The 22264-nt window shown below is 37.8% G+C and overlaps 1 protein-coding gene across 3 annotated transcripts in view; it reads left to right on the top strand.

Annotated features, from left to right (window-relative positions):
• SHTN1 (shootin 1) overlaps positions 1–22222 on the top strand; it is a 97420-nt gene extending 75198 nt beyond the window's left edge. For all 3 annotated transcript variants that reach the window (XM_004428107.3, XM_087432676.1, XM_087432677.1), the window contains 2 exons: positions 3441–3633; positions 18716–22222. In XM_004428107.3, the coding sequence (XP_004428164.1) occupies positions 3441–3633; positions 18716–18938 (416 nt within the window). In that variant the 3' untranslated portion in view covers positions 18939–22222. The remainder of the gene's footprint in view (positions 1–3440; positions 3634–18715) is intronic.
• The last annotated feature ends 42 nt before the right edge of the window (positions 22223–22264 follow it).

Below are 22264 nucleotides of genomic sequence, written 5' to 3'. Positions count from 1 at the left end.
TTTGTTGTCTCTGCCTGTGAACCAAGTGAATGAGAAATTCCAGCTCTGTCACCAACTATAAATGACCATCTGAGCAAGTCCATTGCTCACAGTTTGCATATGTCATGATATGCATGTATTAGACCTCAGACTCTCCTCCAAAACTAATTTTATATGTCTTCAGTTTTTTTCCATTGGCTTGGTCGTGGGAATTAGCAGAAACCTTTATGAGGGGAGGGTGGCTTTGAAAAAGTACTCTAAAATGAAATGAATCAGCAACCATAGCTAATGTGCTGAATCTTTTAGACTCAGTTCAGTCAACTCTAGTTAGTCCAGTAACAGTTTAAATTTGCACTGAGTCGTGTTTACCAAGTTTAAGTTGCTAGAATATTAAGGATTTGGGTTTTTGATAATCAAGCTGTAGTTTTCACATCGGGATTTACTCAAACAGTTAAGTAAATTGGTTCCTTGAACCAGAAGCAGCATAATACTGGCCAAACCTTTATTATAAAAAGATGAAACCTTTGTTTCCTTCTTAGAAAAAAAAAAAAATCAGCCATGCAGTTTTTAGTTTGGTCTGGAAATTTTGATGTTAATATACTATAAGAATCCCCCACCTGAAAAATAACCACCTCTCAGGAAAATTAAGGGTACCATAAGAGATTTTTTTTTCTTAAGATTGCTTTACAAGCATTTACCAGCCTCCGTAATGAATCATATTCATTTTGTGTCTTAATCAATGACCTAATCACCTCTTCCAACATTTCATCCTTAAAATACATATGTGGCCATCATTATTTTTTAGGACTTTGTGGATGCCATTTTAGTGCTCTGTCATTTACATTTTGTATTTCGCGGCTGATCTTTTTGTTCCTCCAGAAACGTGCTTTCTTCACTCATGAACTTGGTTAAACATGCAGCACTTGCTATTTCAGAGTTAGTTTTCAATGGGAGAAACGAGGAAACATTTTCATTTTAGTCAATATGAAAATTTGAATATTTAAAAGAGAGGAGGAAGGTAGGAACACATTTTGTAGGCATGGTGAGAATCTCATTTTATTTATTATATTCCACTAAAATACAAATATTCGATATATCATTTGAGAGAAGTTAGGATAAGAGATATATACTCAATAAAATCCTTAATGTTTTGATAGAGAAATAAGGAGTGTGTAATTGGCAGGGTGGAGAGGAAACATACTGAGGGAGTGATTGTAATTGAGCAGAAATTTTCTTTTGAGCTCTGTAGTAGCCAAAGCAAAAAAAAAAAGAAGAGTGGGGGAGGAAACAAACTTACAAACTCGATCATCAAGTAGAAGAAATCATACCTTTTTTTTGGATGGTACAGATATTTTCCTGGCATCAAACTGGAAGAGGCATTTACCATGTAAATCTTTTTATAAAGATCATGGAATGACAAAGTGAAAATCTGGTGCTGGAGGGGGAATAAGAAGCTAAGCAGCGCGGCTGCGTGGTGGGAGCAGATTGCAGAGATGAGTTGGATAGGTGTGTGCCTCAGGTATACTTGAATCTCTGAGATTTTTTTTCTTCTGCACACAAAGGCTTATGGGAAAGCTAAATGTGAGGTCACAAAGTGGACAAAGGAAGCATCATAAGAGAGGCAGAGGCAGCCTCAGGTCTGCAGAACTCAGATCCCAGGGGCCAGGGAAGCCCCTTCTTTAGAATTTTTCTTTTGCACTCGTTATTCCCTTGTTTAACCTAGACTTGCGGCCACCAAGCTGACATTTTACATTGCAGCAAGTGCCTCTTGGAAAACATTGGGCAGCTTAAACGGGATGCAATAATAATAATAATCTTAAACATTAGGCATTTTTCTTTATTTCTTTTTGTATTTAAGAAAAATAAGAGCTCTGGCTCAGCTCACCCACTTTCCTTCCTTTTTAATTGGCTTCAGTTGCAGAACAAGTAGCAGGCGTTGGTGTATTCAGAAACAGATCTTGCTTTCCTATAAGAACAGATTGTTTAAAGCTGTCTAGTGTTGCAGTCAACAGTTATCCAAGGGGTGAAGGGAGCTGCTCTGAAGCAAATCTTGAATTCAACTTCATATTTATATTTTCAGGAACTTTCTTTCTTGATCTTCCTGCCCTTCTCTTTACTTCCACATCCCCATGCAACATGAGGCTTATCATAGGTGGGAGGGAAAGACCTTTTGAACCAGAATATTCAATAATGTCACAACCTTTTCTGCAGATGGTATAGATGAAATGAATGAGGAAGATGGACACTGATACTTTGTAAGCTGAGCCTTTCCGCTAGACCTGAGGAGATCTGTGTCTCCCACGTGGCGTAAGGCTAAAGAAGGTGCAACAACAAAATGGCTGAACAATTTTCCAGCCCCTCTTAGATAGGTTTTTCAAATTAGAACTTCATTTTTGGAGTTGATATGTTACCCTGTTGTAATACATCAGACACATTCATATAGAAATGTCAGAATAATATTAATGATCAGGGATTGGCTAGCACTTTGAATTGTACCCACTGGCACTTTCCATTTGAGGAGAGGATCTGACATTTCTTAAGGATAAACTCCCAAGTTTTGTCCTCTTCTTAGTGGCACTTTTCAAGGTTGTCCTCTAGCTTTATTTTTAGAATTTCTAATCTTATTTGTACATTTGTGACGTATTTCATAAATCTCTTTGTTTTAAAAGGATTCCTTCTAGAGTATCAAGAAGGACATACTAGAATCTTGCTTTGAAAAAAACTCTCTAGGATAGTGTCTTTCTATCTAAAGGTAGAAAAAAAGTAATGATGGAGCTTAGCTTCAATACCCACAGTTTTTAGATTGATATGCCAATAATTTCAGTAACAAGCCCTATTATAGTTTTTTAATCCTGTCCCAAAGAGCAGAAAAGTCCAAAAGGTAAACAGCCAGACTCTTTGCCACTTAATTTTTATAATCCTGTGTCTGTATTTTAACAGGAAAGAAATCCACTTACTTCTCAATCACATTAAAATGAAAATGTTCATAAAAGCTGTTTAATGCTCAAGAAGCCTTCATGAGCCTTTTAAAAAGAGCCTTTTGACATCGTTCCATTTTCTGTTTAAAATGCAGAGCTGAGTTTTGGGAAGAATTAACTCTTGAGAGGCCACACGGATCAAGTAGGGCTGTCAGAAAGCCATACTCTATGAGAAGAAAAGAGTTTTCACAATTCCAGTATTACTAAGTACTCTGGTCAGTGAGGGAACCATGGCCTGGGGTTTTGTGGTTTCTTAAAGGTTTGTACACAATTCCTCAGCATGGTCCTGGTGCACTGAAAAGCAGTACTACTACCAAAACAGAGCAGATTTGTAAGAGGAACATTTTTCAGCATGCTCTTGAAATTTTAACAAAACTTGGCCTTTTCACTTCCTGAGGGATTTTCAGCTAATCTGTTTTTCAGTACCATATTAATAAGCATCACACAGAATTATTAAACTTGAGGTATGTGTTTGGTTTTAAGGTCCAACCGGGATATTAGCCACCTCAGAGTCCAAATCCATGCCAGTGTTGGGTTCTGTATCCAGTGTAACAAAAACAGCCTTGAACAAGAAAACTCTGGAGGCAGAATTCAACAGCCCGTCCCCCCCAACACCTGAGCCAGGTGAAGGGTCGTGTAAATTGGAAGGAAGCACAAGTTCCAAGGTTACATTTCAGTAAGTAATGATGTCTTTACTAAGTAGTGTGTAGAAAAATCTGTGATGACTAACTTGTGTGTTTCTTTGCTTTATTTCTCTATAAAGAGATTTTGATTTGCTTAGCCAATAAATACTCTTCTTCCTTGATTTGATGAGCCAACTTTTCAGTCTAGTTTCCTAGTTTAGAGACCTTATTCTGATCCAAAGCAGATATACGTAAAGAGAATTCCTTCTCCTAAACTGGTTTGGTAATCAGGTTCTTCTTCTACACAAAGAATTGATGTGGATGGTAATTACCTCAGCATCAGAAGACACTTAATCATTCTTTCAAGATTAAATGCTTAGATCATCTCTCTTAATGGTTCGTGAGCAGCCGAAGAAGATATTAGATCTTTCAGAAGATACTAGATCTTCAAACGTACTTTGACGGGTACGTTTTTACAGTCTTATTTTCTGGTCCTCAGTTAAAGATATGCCTTAATATTGCTCTATCCTGAGAATGAAAAGATAGGATATAAAGCGTTTTTTACATAGATTTGCTTGAAAGTGGCACTGTGATTGTCAAAGAGTTAATCCTGCTATTGAATGTGTTTCAGACAGATCTGGTGGAGGATCAATTTGTTTTATAACAATGGCAAGCTCTTTTTGAAATTAGTCTAGTTTTGCTTTAGTTCTCTTGCCAGGATGTCAGCTGGTTTGTCACTTAAAGAAAAGGAAGAGGTGAGACAAATCACATCAGCCGAATATTGTAATCACGGTTAATTAAACCTGATTCCTGTTCTATCAGGAGAGAAAGAACCCTTTTTTGTAGCTCTACCTGTCTTGGTTTAAAAGGTGAAGCCTGGACAAATGAAGTTGAAATTCAATTTAGATCTATTTTTGCCAACTGGTATTTTCTTCCACTCTTGCATTTCTCTCATTGGTACTGTTAACTTTTTTTTTCTCTTTTGGAATGAATGGCCTTCTTTGCTGATTTACAGTTTTATCTAATTTCATTGTGTTTAAAAGCACATTTTCTCCTGCAGTCATGTGTTTCTTTTCTTTTGACTAGAGTCATTTGAACAGTTCTAACAGAAAGATGATCTATATTCATTCTTCATCTTTCCTATTAAATTTGTTTAACACCTAATTTGACATCAACAGTCTGGCTACATTTGAACCGATATCCAGATACAAAAGCAATTTGGCTGAGACAAGTTAGTTTCTGAGAAATGCTTCAGTGTGTGTGTTGTGTATAGATTTTTTTCCTTTACCATTTTACACAGATAATCTTAATCAGAAAATACTGCAACTCCTTCTTCCTTTTGTCTGCCTTTTATTCTTCAAAAGTAAGTGGAAATTACATTTCCAAGAAAGGAAATGAAATAATTGCAGGCCCAAGGTCTGCAAAATGTGTGTTGAATTGACAGTGAAAAGGATCCATGTGTTGACAGACACAGTTGTTAGATGCCATAAAGGCCTATGTGAAGCTCAATTTATTTCTCATCTTGCTTGTTCAATGACTGCTTAAGAGACACATTTCAATTTAATTTATCTACTTAAAGCACTAATACAAATACTCTGTGCTGCTGTATTAACTTTTAAACTTTGTAACCTAATGCTTGATTATTCAGTTCTTGACAGTCTTTAGCTGAAATAACTAATGCTATGTATTTTCATATTGACAGTCATTTAGCAAAGAAGAGCGCCTTCCTGAGAAATCTGTTTCTTAAGTCAATTAGGCAATCCAAATGAATCCAAGTATTTTGTGTATGTACATGATAATTATTCACTTCCCAGACAGGCACACTTCATTCATGTTTAAACCAAGCTTTTTAATGAGTAAAAGAAGTTTAACTTAATGTAGTTACATGTAAGCTTTAAAAGTAAAATACTCATGTGATTTATCAGAATTCCCCGAAACTGGGCTAGCTTCCAGGAATGAGGACGGTTATTTTCAGGGCTGTTTCAGGCTGGCTTTGACTAATAAGTTCACTCTGTTATACTAACCATAAAGTAGAGGTGACTACATTGTCTTACCTCATAGACCTGAATTGTCAAAGCACTTTGAAGTCAGATCAGCAATTCAAAAGTGAAATGTTTCCTTTGCTTTTTAAAACTTGTCTTTGCACTCTAGTAATTGCACCTTTATTTTGATCTGTGGCGACACCACCATGAGTGGCTCTTGACAGGGAATCAGGGTCAAGGGAGGATGTCAATCACAGTAGCCTCTGATACATATATTTTTGCACGTGCCTGCACACATACACACATACTCCCACCAGTCCCTATCACTCCTACCCTCTCTTCTTCCCTACACTTTGGCCTCTCTAGCCAGGTATTGTTCCACCCTAGCCCTTTGCTTTTGCTGTCCCCTCTGCCTAGTAGGCCCTTCCCCCAGTAGCTCATGACTGACTTTCTCACCTCCATCATCCCTTTGCTCAAATGTCATCTTTTCCATGAGGGCCTACCTGACCACCCCATTTAAAATTGTAACTCATCTTCCCCTAACTCTGATTCCCCCTTACCCTACTCCATTTTTCCCCACAGCAGTTATCTTCCATCATACTATATACTTTATTCATTATATTTACTGCTTATTTTCTCTCTTCTCCTGATGGAGTGTAAGCTCCATGAGGGTAGGAATTTTTTTGTCTGTTTTGTTCACTGCTGTATCTCAAACACATGGAACAATTCCTGCCTTATGGTAGGCTCTCAGTGAATACTTGTTGAGTAAGTGAATAAATGAGTATATTTTTAGTATCAATAAAACAGCAGAATATCAGTTAATTAGAATAGTCAACTATCCAGCATTTTCCCATTATTCAACAGTCACACACATATACAAGCTAAATATTAGAGATTTTTGTTTGTTGTTTGGTCTTTTAAACATTTTTAAGTGCCCAGTAGTCATTTACATTCAGCTTAGTCTCACATATCTTCTGCATCTTGTACCTACACAAGATAAAGTTAACAGAGACAACAGAATACCCAGTTGTAAAATAAAGCTTCCACTGTGCTCACTTCGTTGGTCTTGGGTAGACAGGAAAGTTTGCTAACCTACTAAGAAAGGTTTTAAATGTAAGGGTAGAAACAAAGATGTTGTCTGCATAAGATCTTCACTTAATTGGAAAATTAAATAACATTAAGGTATTCCTGGAGAGTTTTTCTTTCTGTTAATAAATTCCTAAAATCAACCTATGTGTGTATTCCAAATAATTGAGTAACTCCTGTCTGGTAAATTATAGAGCCAGAGATATACGGATTTGTTTCCTAGGGACTTAGGATAAGGCAAGAGACACTTTTAATACTTAATTGCAAGCATTAATTAAAATTAACATTCTTGTCACCAGCCTAAGCAAAGCAAGGTGTTTTTTTAAGAAAAAAGAAGGAAAAGAAAAAGATAATCAGGACTTGGAGAAGTCTAATTGTTTCTATTTCTATTTTAATAATAGCTTTAGAAATATTTGTGTCCTGTGAATTATTTCTAATAAGTATATACTATCTAGTAATAATATCTTAAATCTAACAGTGAATTTGAATTTCATTAATTCTGATTAGTTATAATTCAGACAGGAATTATGCTCATAGTCTCCCTTTACGCTGTGAGCGGTAAAGACCTGGCCAAACAAATGAACAGTAGAAACCTGATTTTTGCTTTCATGCTATTTCCTGTTGATCTGGATTAATCTGACAATGTTAAAATATAGTAAGACTCATTGAGTCAAGCTAATCAATGAATGGGATGGTCAATATAAAATAGGGAAAATTTCAAATTATAGAACTTTAAAAAGATAACTATTTTATTACTTTCAGACAGCTACAGTACCCGGAAACAGGCTAAAGGTTGCGTGGGGTCAGAAAAACAAGATGATTAGTATTTTCACCAGTAAAAGCCTGTAGACTGGGGAGGAGTCTTCCTGTTTTCACAAGGAAACACAATGTGATCAGTTTCTAAAGCAGTGCCTTTCATATGTGCACAGGATGGCAAGTAGCATCAAGTTATTTCCAGAACTCAAGCTCTGCAATCAGATAGACTAGGGTTCCATCTTTGATTTGGCGTTTATCTCTTTTATGACTTGGAGCAAGTTATTTAATCTATCACTCTGTTTCCTCATGTGTAAAATGTGGGCAATAACACCCACCTTGTAGGGTTGTCAGGTAAATTAGATAATATATGAAAAGTATTTCAATAAATTCGTTTTCTACCTTATGTTAAAATTATAATGCTGAGCCATTACTGGATAATCAAGGACACCTGGGTCAGTGACTGGGCTGGGTTTCCTTGGGAAAGTCATGTGACTTCTCTGTTCTGTTTTCTTTTTGTTGTATTTTTTCTTATCTAAAATTGAGGTAAGGGGATTAGGCACTCTCCAGAGTCCCTGTCAGCTCTAGAACCCCAATACTTCCCCCACAAATGTGGTTTCTTGGTAAAGATGCTCGCAGTTAGGACAAGGAACAAGAGTTAAGCACACATTTTCTATCTACGACATGAGTCTCAACATAGATTTACTGTAAAACATACACAGACCTAGAAATGTAAAATAATTAATTTTTGAACTACATCATCAGAACTTACAAGTCCAAATCAAAATGATAGTTATCCTTCAGAGTCGTACCCTTAGGGGTCAGGATACTCATTCCAACCCTGTCATTATTGCCCCAAATGCTGTTAGACCTATTTGGATTAGAGATCCCTAATCATAGAGGAAATAAATTGGGCAGGCTTCGCTATCTGTTTATTTTGGGGTGGAGAAAGTGGGTGAGAAGCCTGCTTTAGAGCCACTCTGCTGGTCCTATAAGAGAATTAGTGGCAGTATTTATTTTGGCCAAAAAACAGTATGGCCCGTTTTAGTCATTTAACGTATGTTTCCAAATGACTTTGGCTTTTGAAGTGGATTCAATTTTTGGAAATAGCTATCAGTTTGCCCCCATTGTAGACGTATTTTTTAAAATGTCAGGCAGACATACCTCCTAACACATGTACAGAAGAGTACCATGCAGTACAGTCAAGCCAGAGCTGGTCGGTGCCTAACCTTTCTTCTTTTACTCCAGTTACTTGACTCGTTCCAAATTTACACATTCTGGGCTGTTGATTAATGGGTAACTAGGAAATTAATATTTTAGAAACAAATGTAAGTTGATAATAAGAAAACACAGTATACCTAGATATGGGTAAGATTGTCTTCCATTTTAATCCAGTATGAGGTACCTGAAGCATGTTAGCTTTATTAGCAACAGCATGCAGAAGTCTGATGTTCTTGATTGATACAGGTGAAGTAAACTGGGAACACATTTGGAGGTAAAACATTCCATTGTATGTGTTTTTCCTCTTTTTTTAGTAATATTTTCTATTATTCTTCAGCAGTATATATTAATATATATCCATAATATAATAATATCCATCCAGGAAGAAATATGCTTAAATGGCTGTAAGCAGTATGTATATGTTGATTATAGATGGAGGCTATGGATAATGGAACCAGTTTCCAGTTTGGAGGTTCAGGATCTTGGAATTTGCTTCCATGACATGTTACTGTATTTCAGTAACATTTATTAAGCCAGGTAATTTCATGTGTTATTTCAATTTTTCTAAATATATAGATTGGACATTGTCTCCATTTTACAGATGAGAAAACTGAGGCTCAGTGAGGCAAACAATTTGCCCCAAATTCTATTCTTTTTTTCTGAGAAAGATTTGCCCTGAGCCAACATCAGCTGCCAGTCCTTGTCTTTTTGTTTGTGAGCCACCCCCACAGCATGGCCACTGACAGTTGAGTGGTGTAGGTCTGCACCTGGGAACTGAACCTGGGCCGCCAAAGTGGAGTGCACCAAACTTAATCACTAGGCCACTGGGGCTGGCCCAACCCAAATTCTATTCTTAATCAATATTTGGGTCAGATTTCATTTGACCTTTTTTCATTCTGTCTCCAAAACCCATGCTTTTTGAACTACAGCATACTACATTGAGTGCATTAAGAGCTTGAGGAGTGGAAGGGAAGAAAATGACCACAGGTTTCTTCTATAGGAAGCAGTGGTTCCACAGTGAAGTTGCTCCATTAGACGTGATACTCACACCCTGCTCCTGACCCTGCATACTCATAATCATAGGTAGTGTCATCTCTTCCTTCTCCCTCCTTGTCCTAAGGCTGATATAAGCACTTGAAATATCTCTTGCCAAGGGAAGAAAATGTTACCCACTAAAACAAAGAATTCTGAGAAGGAGAGCCAATCTGAATTAGCAAAAAGACTTAAAGATTAGTTGAAAAGAAATTGTTTTAATGTTTTTTGTGTCAAATGTCCAATAAAGGAGCTTCCTTCACAAATAAACTTTGGAAATTACTGTATCAGAATACCAGCCTAAGCTACTTCAGTCTTTGACATAAGTTTCATTTACATTTATTTATTGACATTTCAAACATGCTGAAGAATAGTTTATTCCCGGAAGTCAAATACCTTGAAAATATCTGACTCTAATCATTGGATTAGAAAGGTGCTTAACTAAATGGTAATATAATATAATAATCTGTGGATCTGGTGGTTTCAAAAACATACATTCTACAGCCCCCAATAAATGTGATTGTTATATTCACTTCATGCTGTACCTCTTTGAGAGAGCTCCGTCTTTGGTCACTTACCAGTTAGCTCCTTTGAGTTTGTGCTTAAGTGTCCATTGGTCATCGTGTTTTAGGACATCTCCGTTATCAAGGGAGACAGCACAAGTGGGCTTTCAGTATGGAGAAGGAGAGGAGCAGATCTTAAAAGAGTTCTGCATCACAATCAGGCCCAAGAGGATCTTGTGTTCGTGCCACCTTGCTTTTTCATCTCTGAACAGTCTCCTCTAGAAGTGGCCCTACTCGTCTGTATTGAGCTTTATTCATCCACATTCACTTTTTCTATTAATTACTTTCGGGAAGGTGAATGTCCTCCTGACATTCCACAACGAAACAAGGCAGTCAACCTCAAAGATGACTTTTGATTTCATCTAGTTACTTCTATAAGACCTTGCTTCAGAGGGGAGAACCCATTTGAAAGTGAACTCAGGTTCCATTGTAATTGGTGTGATTTGCAGCAATTTCATAGCTATGTCCTTATGTCTTGGTCATTCTCAAAGATGCTTTCAGCCACAGTTGCCTGAGACTCTTCCAGTTAACACTCCTCTAATTCATCATGCTTCTCTTCAACCTCAGATCTCCCCAAAACTCTAAGCTTTATCAAGCTCTTTTAAATTTCCTTTTTAACCACCAGACAGGCAGTTAGCTTGCCTTTTTTGTTTGGGAGATCAAAACAGGTCACATTGTGCCCTAGAAGAATTTTAAAAACAAAAACCCATGTAGAATTACAGGACTTCAGTTTCAATAGAAAAATGTTCGTTTCCAATGAAACCATTTTTATTTTAATTTGCATTTAATTTCTAGATCTGTGCTGTCTCTAAATACATGTGACTTTTGGCCCCACACAGATTTATTTTTATAAGAGTTCATCTTGTTTGAGCCATTAACTGAATACCAAAGCATAGTTGATAAAGGATAAATTTTAGATGTCTCTTGGTTAGTGTGATCAGTCAAACATTTCTATGAAAGAAAAAAATCTAATTGCTTTTCAGGTTTTGAATTAAAAGTAAGATTGACTTTGTCATTGTTTGACCTCTAACTGGTCTCCAGTTTTATTTCATTATTTCCAATGTGAAATTAATGTACAAAAATAAAATTGTAAATTACTGCTTTTTTGGATTGGAGCTGGAGAGTCTGAGCTTTTGAAATATGTTACCAAGTAGAAATTGAGAGTCTTACTTTTAGGGAAACTGGGCATAAAATTATTCTCTCAAATATTAATGTCACCTGGAAATTAATTTGGTTGGCCATATAACTATTCCTTAAAAGAGGTTTGGGTCAAGATTTTGTTCAAGTGGAAAATAGAGAAGTTCTTTTAGTCTCTGTGGTGGAAAGGGTAGGTTTTCTTCCCGTTATTCTCACCTCCACCATTTCCTCATCTCCTCCACTCTTCCTTTCTCTCCTTTTGTGTATGTGTGTGCATGCACGTGCTTGTGTGCATAGTGTGGAGGGGAGAATGGAGGGCACCTTCCTGTACTTAGTAAACATTTGTTTCTGAGAAGAGACTACTAGCTAGCAGAATGAACTGCATGGAAGTTACTGCTTAATCTGATGCTCTTATGCAATTAAAGGATTTGCTCCGCTCTCAACTGTAATCTTAGTACTGCTGAATTGTGTACTGACCCGCAGGAAACAGCTCTGCTCGGCAAAGCACTGCTACAAAGGTTCTCCATGTGTGCCTGTGCATGGACAATTAAGTTTTAACAACAAAATTAGCAGAACAACTGGATGTTCTGGAAGTTGAGATCCCCTCACTTAGTCTTTTCTCCCTCCCCCACAAGGAGTTATCCTGCGGACTCCCGAAAGATCCGCCTGTCATTATTGGCTTACAAGTGTTCTGAGTTGCTGTACAGAGAGCAACTTCTTGAGATTAATTGTTGAGGCTGTATTACACCTAGTGTTAAAATTCTGTTGAGTAAATCTCAAAATGACCGTTAAAAGTGCTGCTCAGTAATTCTCAATTCTCTCAGAGAATTAATTGCCTTCTAACATTTGCCTCCAGTTGCAAACACCCATGATTTTAAGAGACTTAGCATAAAATATATCATTTCTGCATAGAGAACCAAATTGCTTTTTGTGCTTTGTAATTTTTTTAAAACATCTTTCAATGGTCTCTGTGGTATTTGTGTTTCCTTTTATTTGTGTATAGTGGAGTAGAGGAGACTTTTTAAATTTATTCAAATAGAAGTAGCTGACTAAAAGTTAAATGTGATTTCAGATGTAAGGATAAATTGACCTGACTTCTGAAACCTGATGAACACATTTCATTCAAAATATGCTTTGTCATATAACTATATGAAAAGTAACACACTGAATTCTTTGTGACTTCCCATCTTAAAAGAGAGTTTAAAGTATATAATGTAGTAAATTCAAAGAAAAATGTTTAAATATTTAAAAAAATATTATCCTAAAAACTTAGAATGAAAATGCAAGCATTTTGTGTGTGGCAGCTTTCTTGAGGAGCCAGTGACATATATGGTGAAGTTTGTGGAAGACTTTATATCTCTTAAAACACTTCCTTTAAATAACATTCACTTTTAATAGCTGGGATCTGAATGGATTTTCCATGGTGACTTAAAGTTCTGCAAAATTACAAAAAGCTTAAAAAGTAGCCAAAAAGAGTATCACACATATTTCAGAATCTTTGCCTGAGCAGAAATCAGTCTTAGTTCGTGTTTTATCAGTGTTGATTTTGCTGGCGAGTACGGTCCAGTGTCTTGAGCCTCCGTGGGCCAGTGTATTTTGGTATCTGTAAATGTTCACAGTCCAGCTTGCACTGGGAGAATAAAAGACCTAGGACAAGGCTTCATAGCATGCCCCAAGATCTGGGGTGTAACCCATGCACAGAGGTGCCTGTGCTGCAGTTACTCCACTAAAGAAAATACGGCTAAATGTGGACACAGAGATCTTTGCCCAGCCATTGTTACCTCTGTTAAAGAGGAATAATTCTTGTTAATCTTGAGGGCAAATCAGCATCTACAAGCTGTTGTCAGATTTTCAGCCATGGTGATATTCTGTTAACAATGCTATTTTTCATAATATAAAATTATATCTGTTTTTCCCTCAAATAGAAGCAGACCCAAATTGATAAACTAATTTATTCTTTGAGCCAAAATGGAGTTGTAAAAAGTACACAAAGCCAAAAGAAATGATCTTATTCTACCTTCATTACATTTAAAAGTATTAGAATTGGTAATAATATATAGTTTCACCTTATATTTGAAACTTAATTTTGGACAAGTATATTAATTTCCTGAAAAAATAGAGTGTCTGAGAGAAACAATAAAAACAACCTCTGCCGTAATGCTACTACTGTTGACTGCTGTAGTAACTGCATAAAGGGCTGGAAAAAAAACAAGTAAGACTTCTTATTTTTACGCAAGAGAAAATATAAAACTGACTTCCTCTTTGGAGTTTTCCCAGGAAACTATTTTATAAAGACAAATTTAAATCTTTCCGTTTTCTGTCCTTGAAGGTGGTAAATATGATTGCGGCTTTATCCATTTTTATTGTAAATGAAACAGAGTTCAGACCGTCCGGCTGTGCGTCATTTGTTGGATGGCTGCCACAGACTAATGCAGACGTCCCAGTGGGAGACCAGAGAAGAACTATGCTTTGATTCACCAGATTGTGTTAAATAGTCCAGCTGTTGCGATTTGAAAGATAGTTACCTCAGAAGTGAAATAGAAATGAACTTGGCATTTATGCCTCAAACCATTTTTATACTGTTTGGCAATCAGCTTTTCAGAGGTAGCGTTTTATAAAATAACTCACCGCTTAAAAGTTTCATTCACTGTAATGTTCAAAATGTCCCACCTTTATATTATCAGTAAAATTAAGCTTGAGTGATATGCAGAATTTGCATGAAATAAGCATTTCCCCCTTCATTTCATGAGCTTTGATTGTATTCAATTGAGCTCAGAACCACTTCTATTAGGGCTCTTTTGGGCATTAGTTAATTTGAATTGCAGCCGAAATGTTAGCTAGAATGTTGTTGAATATAATTGGGATGTGGAAAGTTGATTTTGAAAGGAATTTCATTGAATGCAAACAATGATGTGCTTTTTAAAAATTAGAGTGCTGCGCTTTCATCTCCTGTAACCCACTCTGAGAAATCACTGAGTCCCTTTATAAAGTTCAGCTTTAGCAATACCGTTTGCAATTGTTCTGATTCTTTTGGTACCAGTACAGTTTGGAGTCAAGTCTTTTCCTTTACCAGCAAGTGGCCCCACCTGCCCAAGCCCCATGTCTGGCTCTCTTGCAGTTGGGGAAAAGTTCTCCTTTCTACAGTGGCACCCAAGTTGTACTTGGACATCAGGCTTCATAGAGTGGCATAGATTGGTATATTGTCTCCCAGCTTTTATTTTCCTTAGTTTCTCTTTTTGTCTTGAAATAGCCCTTGAGGAAATAATCTAAAATGACCATGGAAATATCTATTTGAATGATCATAAATGACTACCAGTATGTTGTAAGAAAAAATATTGGACAAGAAATCCAAGATTCCATAATTTTAGTCCTGAATCCATTATTAACAGGTTGTGTGCCCTTGGACAAATCATTTAACTCACTATTCTTTGGTGTCTTCATCTGACAAATCAAAAGGTTGGACTAGTTCATGTCAGTGATCCCTTTCAGCCTGAACATCCCATGATTTTGGTCTTACTTTATATCACTTATAAATTTTAAATTTTACCTGGAGCCTTGGGAGCATATGGAAGGTCTCCATTAGTTTTCATGAGTACTGAATTTTAATTCCTTATTTGTGGTCATTGTTCTTAGATGTTGAATTAAAGTAGAAAAATTGAACAGAATAATAGTCTACTGCAATTCCTATTGGATTGTTGCATTTGAGCACCTGGGATTTTTTACCTTGGGGGAGAAGCTTCAGATTTACCTTCTAGAACCTGCCACTGTGGCTACCTAGAGCAAGAACCTAGTTTCTTGGCACCGTCACTGATGGGGCTTTCTGGCTCTTTCCATAAGATGGGGATGAAGCTAGAATGAGGCCTCAGAGAAAGGCTTCTCATTTTGGAAGGAGCCCTGGGCAGCTCTCTGTGGGAACCAGGAATGGACTTAATGATGTCAAACCAAGAGGAGCTATAAATCACAAAGGAAAAAAAAACATCAAGGAATAGGTTGAAGGGACAGATTTTATATTTACAGATCTGAAAGATGCAGCTGAAAACAGGGATTCAGAAAGAAAGAAATCAGTAAACATGCCAAAATTAGCCTGTGTCATCATTATCATGTTTCTAGGAGAAGATGCCTTTGATAAACAGCATGGTGCTGTGAACACAGCGGGAACAGGAGATGGGAGCTCCTGATCCTTGTTCTGGCAGTGCCACTGCTGAGCTGTGTGATTGTAGGCCAGGCTCTTCCCCCTCTCCAAACCTCATTTTCCTCATCTGTAAAAGGACCAGTTGGACAAGATGATTGCCATAGTCCCTTTTAGCCTTAACCCATTGGGATTCCAAGTCAGTGGTCATTATCCTTGAGAAACCAGTTACTCTGACTCTCTGTGCATAGATTCAGAGAAATTGACACTGAACTGTGCCAAGTTCAGTGATAATCAACAAAGGAGTTCTCAAATTGTAGCCTACAGGTGACTTAATAATAGATTAATCTATCTATTGATTGAGATTTGAGAGGTTTACTTCAGGAAGGAAGAACAATTCTTTGGACTGAGACAGTTCCAGGCCAGTGTCAGCCTGACAATACAAGGTTTCTGAGTTTTCATCTCAATCAACATCCATTTGTTGCTGTTGTGGAGCCCTGAGAGCACTTCCTGGAAGTTTTCAGCCTCCAGCTGATGAAGGAAGCTTTCTTAGGATATGTTCACCACTCCTTCACCTGCAGACACACGTGGGCATGAAACACATCCATGGTAGTTCTACAGAAGTGATGAAGGTCAGTATAAGTTGATGGAAGTTGCTCACCTAGAATGAGATGACTGCTTCCTTTGCATGTTGAGAGTGATTTGGCTGGCTTACATAACAGTGGGCTCAGACCCAAGATGGTGGAGCCAGACTGGTCACTTGACTTGCAGACTTTGTTGCGGCTTTGACTGTTACACTGTTACAACTTAGCTAGGCTGGACCTTCATTTCCTAGAACTCCCTTGTCCATTTGTTTCCAAGTAGGGCTTGGCCACAAGAGAAATTTGCATGAGGTTTAGAAGGCAGAAGTGACATAGTCTTTTTTTTTTGCAACGCTCTGAAGGTCTGAGTAGGACAGGTGCTGTTTCAGTTCATGCACGTTGTCACCTAGTTGGCACGTGGCAGCAGCTGGCCCCCAGTTTCTCCAGCTCCCCCCATCTCCTCCTCCAGCTTCTCCAAATCCTGGGCCAGGTGCATGTGCAGTTCCGTGTGGAAGGGTTCCAGTCTATCCTCCAGGTCATTTCCATCATCAGGATTGGAGATCGTGAAAGACAGACGCAGCTCTGGTTTTCTTCAGTCTCTTGCCACTTTTCACCCATCTTCCTTTTTAGCTGCCAGAACTGCTGACTTCAGACCCAGCATAAGATGCAGAGGCAACAGACTTACTGTACGTAGACTAACTAGCTCTCTCCATTACCTGAGGCCTAATTCCTATAATAAATCCCTTGTGTCACTTGTAATGGTTCTGCTTCTCTGGCCATACCCTAATGGATACAGTCTTGCAGGTGTTGCCTGGGTCAGAGAAAGTCCAACCAGGTACTACTGGAGAAACTACATCCCACATTGATTTCCACAGCACAGTAACAGACATCCTGAGAAGTGGATCCTTGGCCAAGGTAGACGGACTATGTCATGGTGTTTTCTAATGACGAGGGCGTTGCCAAAGCGAGGCAAAAATAAAGGAATCTGTCCCCACTACAGTATAGCTTTCCTCTCAGGCTCCTGCTCATCTCTTTTGCTTTTACCACCTCCAGAGAAGACAGTTATGTATTAGTCACTTAATGATGATGGCCAAATCACACAGTTCATATAACCGGATAGCCAGATGGAGTGGATTTCTACCATTTGGACACATCTCACAGTACTGGTCAGAAAGTGATAAAACTATGGTCATTGAGTTTGTTTTTTTGTGACTGGATCATGCAGGACACCTCCTCTCAATAGTTGATCATTTGTTCTGTTGTTTTTGTTGTAAAGGAGAGACCTCCAGACCTACTCACAGCAAAGCCTAGGTTTCTGCCCATTCATTCTGAGCCTTTCACAATTCATTAGTATTCACTCATTCGTTTACTCCACAAATGGATCTGCAGTAGGTGCTGGGGTATAATCGTGAACAAAGCTGAACAGTCTCTGTGTCTTACATTTATTTGAAGAGACAGACATTAAACAACTAATTGCACAGTATTTAATTATAACTGTGGTAAGTGCAAACAAGGGGCAAGTACTAGGCAGTAAGAGAGTGTCTAACTGGTAGATCTGACCTGCTCTAGGAGTCAGGGACTAGTAGAAATCAGCTCCTGGAACTACTGGTAGAGCAATGGGCAGACCCTGGCCAATAGTTTACCAGTACATGTCCTGACCTTCAGAGGTAGGACAAGGTGATGCTGGTTCATGGTTAGCATCCTAGCATTTGCCAAGAAGACCAGGTAAGTCTGAATAGCCCCTGCTCTGCCTACTACACACTCCTCAATGTTCAGGCATCAGGTGAGCAGCAGTACCTTCAGATGGTGGCTTCTGACCATGACTTCTGAGAGGACTAGGTGCTGACTGCCTAATTTCCTGAAGAGTGTTTCAGGACATGTCTGTTTCCACAAGGAAACTGTCACCCATTCAGCTTGAGAAGCAATAGCTTCTTGCATCGAATAGAAGAGAAGAGAGGAAGCCTCTGGAAAAAGAAACTGCATCTGAAATTCAGTAAGAAATTTCTCAAGACACGTGATTCTCCTTTTTAGAAAAAGTTTATGGTAACTTAGCATTTTAGCTTATCCTCTGGATTCTTCTATCTGCCCTTGTTCCTTCCCTCACCTCTCCCCAGGTCTGACCAGATTTCTTGTCAGTAATGGCAGCAGCTGGCACATCTCTCAGCTGTCCATCGGTGATGGGGTGATTTACTTCCCTCACCGAGGCAGTCTCCTCACAGCTGATCTGCAACCATATGTACCCAGGGACACAGGGGAGGGAGTGGCTCCTCCCGGGTCCGTGAAGGTGGGACAGGAGTCTGGGCAGCAGGCAGTGGGGAGGTATGCACAAGGTATCCGGGAGCTTTGTACTTCCTGAGAAGAGCATGTAATTAAGCAGGTAGGTGCATTTGGCTTTTTAACACTTCCATAGTTAATTGCTCTGACTTTTTCCGCCTTCTTTGTTCTGGCCTTGTGCTCCTAATATGTAATCTAATAGCTTCTTTCTTTCTTTCTTTCTTTTTTTTAATGGCTGGCACCTCAGAGACCACTTTGTGCATGTTGATTAGACTTAGAACATTTTGGGTTTTTTGTTCCTCTGAATCCAGGAATATGAAAGACCAATATTTTCTCTTTCTGCTTTTTATTTTTTTGTTTAACTGTTCATCCTCTAGGCCTCCCAGTAACACTGGATGCAGGAGACGATATATTGGCAGTGAAAAACAAGCTGTACCAGTTGTAGTTTTAGATCCTGTTTCCACATGTGAACCCCAAACCAAAGACCAGGTCGCTGAAAAAGATTCAACTCAACGCAAGGATGATGAAGGCGAAATTAAGCCAGAATACAAAGAAGACAGTGCTGAAAAAATAAGAGACACAGACAGCTCCAGCTGCTGATCCATAAACCAGAAGGCTGACATGTTTATAAGTTTTTTCAATAAGCACATGATTAGTTTTGGTGTATTGGCAAGGGCTATAGACATTCTGTTCTTGTCACTGTATTCAGAACACTAGTCCAGGTTATAGGTTCTTTTCTGATGTCACTTTTGTAAGTAGTTCACCTATATATATATACACATAAGTAAGCTGTTTAGCAAAATACACATTCTATGTAGGGATTTTTTTTTTTAATCTTTATAGGGATAAGATTTTTTCCTAATTACTGTATTAAGCGTGACTTCTTTCAGAAGGCTACAAAAAATTCAGATGTTGATATCTTTTTAGGTAATGTGCATACCACTGATCAAATGTAATGCTGAAAGTTTGCAGTGCTTGTGGATAAACAGAATCGACCAACGTAAGATGATTTAAAAAGCCTCTAAAGAAGCTTCTGTTTTGGTTCTGATCCTCTTGATGGAGAAACTGCAGTAGTATGAAAATTGTTAGGCACTGTGGCATACAAATTACTTTCCAGGATATACTGAGATAAGCTTACAATTCAGGAGCTGGCACCAAACTTGTAGTCCGATAGTCACTGTTAGTTACACATATTGTTAACTATGGAATGAACAATACATGCTACTGATTGTGTCTGGAGCTCCCCAGGGACTCTGGTGGGAATGCTCTGGTGGCCTGAATGCGGAATTGAGGTGCAAGTCCAAACCTGGAATTTCATAGAGCGTTGTCTTGGTAAACCATGTGCTCTGTGCTATGAGGTAATTGTGTTTTCTCACATACTAATGTGGAACAAGTACCATATTTTATCACAGTTCTTACGTACAGTGAAGATAAGTGACAAGCACACGATTTTCTTGCTTCACTGCTGTTCTACATTACACAGGTTTGTTGTTTTGCTTTTTTTAAAGAAATTAAGTGGTAGTTAGTCTCTAAAAATACAACGTTTCAGTCTACCACAGTGAATGAATAGAAATGTAATCAGGGATTTAAAAAAAAACTTATGCAGCTTTTCAAAGTTGATTGTTTCAAAACTGGTGTTTATTTAAAATAAGTGGTAATGTATTTGAATGCATTTTTTTTATGACAATGATTCAGTAATGGTAATTTTACTATTAAAGAAAGTGAAAGGTTTAGTTTTGTTAGCATGGCTCAGCATGTAGCTGTCAGGTGTTTCTCACCTAAGGGCAAAAGAACATGATAGTGATAATTGCAGTAGCCGTATTGTATTTTACTTTTGCACGTGTGCTAAGCATAGGCTTGAAGAGGTGGGTAGGCAGGTAAATGTACTTCCTAAATTTGGAAATAATTATCTTTCCATAGGTTCATTATGCCTGACTGTTTCCATGTTCTTCCAGTGATGATTTTACAGTTACTAATCACTTTACTCATGGGGAATTAAAGTGTAATGTTTTTCAACTGTAATTTTCCCTAATTGAATAATACTGCTATATGATATAGAAACTACAAACTGCATTAATTCACTTAAATGAGTTCTGTTATGCTGTGATTTGAACTCTCCTCACCACACTTATTAAAAAGCACCAACAGTTTCCCATTAAAGGTCAGTTGTGGTTATTGACATTTTTGGTTTAGTTCCCCAAACTTGACATTCTTTAATAAGAAAATTGTATGAGTTGATAACTTTATTAATTTTTAATAATCCACAAAATGGTTTATTTTGAGGAATTTTATTACGTGTTTCTTCGTGTTCTCCTCCTTCCTGTGTCTGTCATCAGTTGGCTGGCATGTGTCTTACACACATTTAGGAATATAAAGATATGTACACTTGTCATTCCATATTTCATCACACACATCAACAGAATAATGCAGTTATAAAAATACTCTCATTTTCAGGGTAAGAAGTTAATCATTTGGTGAGATGTGTTAGCTGGACCAGGCAACAATTAGTAACTGGTATTTTGAAAGTGTTCCTGCATTTCTAAGCTGCCTACTTTCCTTCACCATGATCACAAAGCATCTAAAATTAATTTGGTAAAAAGGTATTTGATGTAGGATTTTACTCACCTTTTTCTACCTGCAATTTTTCCCATTTCACATCAGTTTTGAGGAATTTTGCCCCTGCTGGGGTGCCATTGTCAACAAGCAGTTAGTCTGGGATGGGAAGACACAGGAAGACTAGTGCTTGTACCTTCAAGGTGTGTTCTTAGCTATTTGCACAAAAAAAATATAGATATCCAGCTTACACTGTTTTAAAGTTGGAAGAGACTGCCATCCTTATATTTTTTTCTCTAAAAAATTATTTATTCTTCCTTCTGTTTTAGAAATATGAATTATGTCTCATCTGTTACAGTTTTGTAACTAATGTTGATGCATTTTTATTGCCAGAGAGGCAAAAGAATAGACATACTTTGTGCTCTTGCTGTTAAAGAAAATGTCTCCCTTCTTTTCTGAAGGAATGAGAATTTAATTAAAATTCTATCTGAACTAGTCTCAGATAAACTCACCCACAGTAGTTTCAGCGGTTGATTGGTCCTGTGAACATTGTGATTGGCAGGGGTCGACAGGGCTGTAACCACCCAGCCTCGTTGGGCCTGAGTTAAAAGGATGCACGTTTTGGCTCTGGATACTCACCAGTGATTCCTCCTTCCTTACCTTCTTTGTTAACAGTAAAATGTTTGTTGGAAATGGAGTAGTGCAGGTAAAAATTATTGTTAATTATCTTTCCAGACCATTTTTAGGTGGTGTGTCAGATAAATGATACTCCATATCACAGAATCTTAAAAACAAAGTTTGGATGATTTTTCTAAATGCATACCTTCAGTCAACCTATATTTTTTATGGTTTTTAAACACCTATTGAATGCTATTGTATAAATAATTGGGAATTTAATTACTTTAAGAATATTTATTCACTCACTGATGTGCTTATTCATTTATACTCACTCTTGTTCTGAAAAGGATCTACGGAGGCCCACAGGGATATAAATAACATAAGAAAAAATAAAATTCAGAAAGAGGAGGGAATCAGGGAAAAGGGAATTAAGGGTAGGAGAGGAAGAGGAAGCTGTTTGACTATTACAAAAAACCATGAAGCTCTCCTACTTCTGCCTGAGGTTGGCTGCAAAAACGTGTCTGTGCTTTCTAGCACGAATATGTAAGATAAACACAGAAGATATACACCTGTTCCTGGCACAGACAGCTCCTAGTGTAAAGGATTTTTGTTTTCAGAGATGTTCTCATTTGTAAAGTATGAGGTGTTTGAACTGAGTGTGGAGTTGGCAACAAAAGTATTGGACTCTTTTATTAGGTCATGACCCTAGAAAATGGATGGGAAGCAAACAAAATCCCCTGGAAATGTGATGGCTG

This window comes from Ceratotherium simum, chromosome 6, assembly GCF_057802395.1.
Source record: "Ceratotherium simum simum isolate JZ-2026a chromosome 6, ASM5780239v1, whole genome shotgun sequence".
Classification (NCBI taxonomy): domain Eukaryota; kingdom Metazoa; phylum Chordata; class Mammalia; order Perissodactyla; family Rhinocerotidae; genus Ceratotherium; species Ceratotherium simum.
This window is presented reverse-complemented; position numbering and strand designations above follow the sequence as displayed.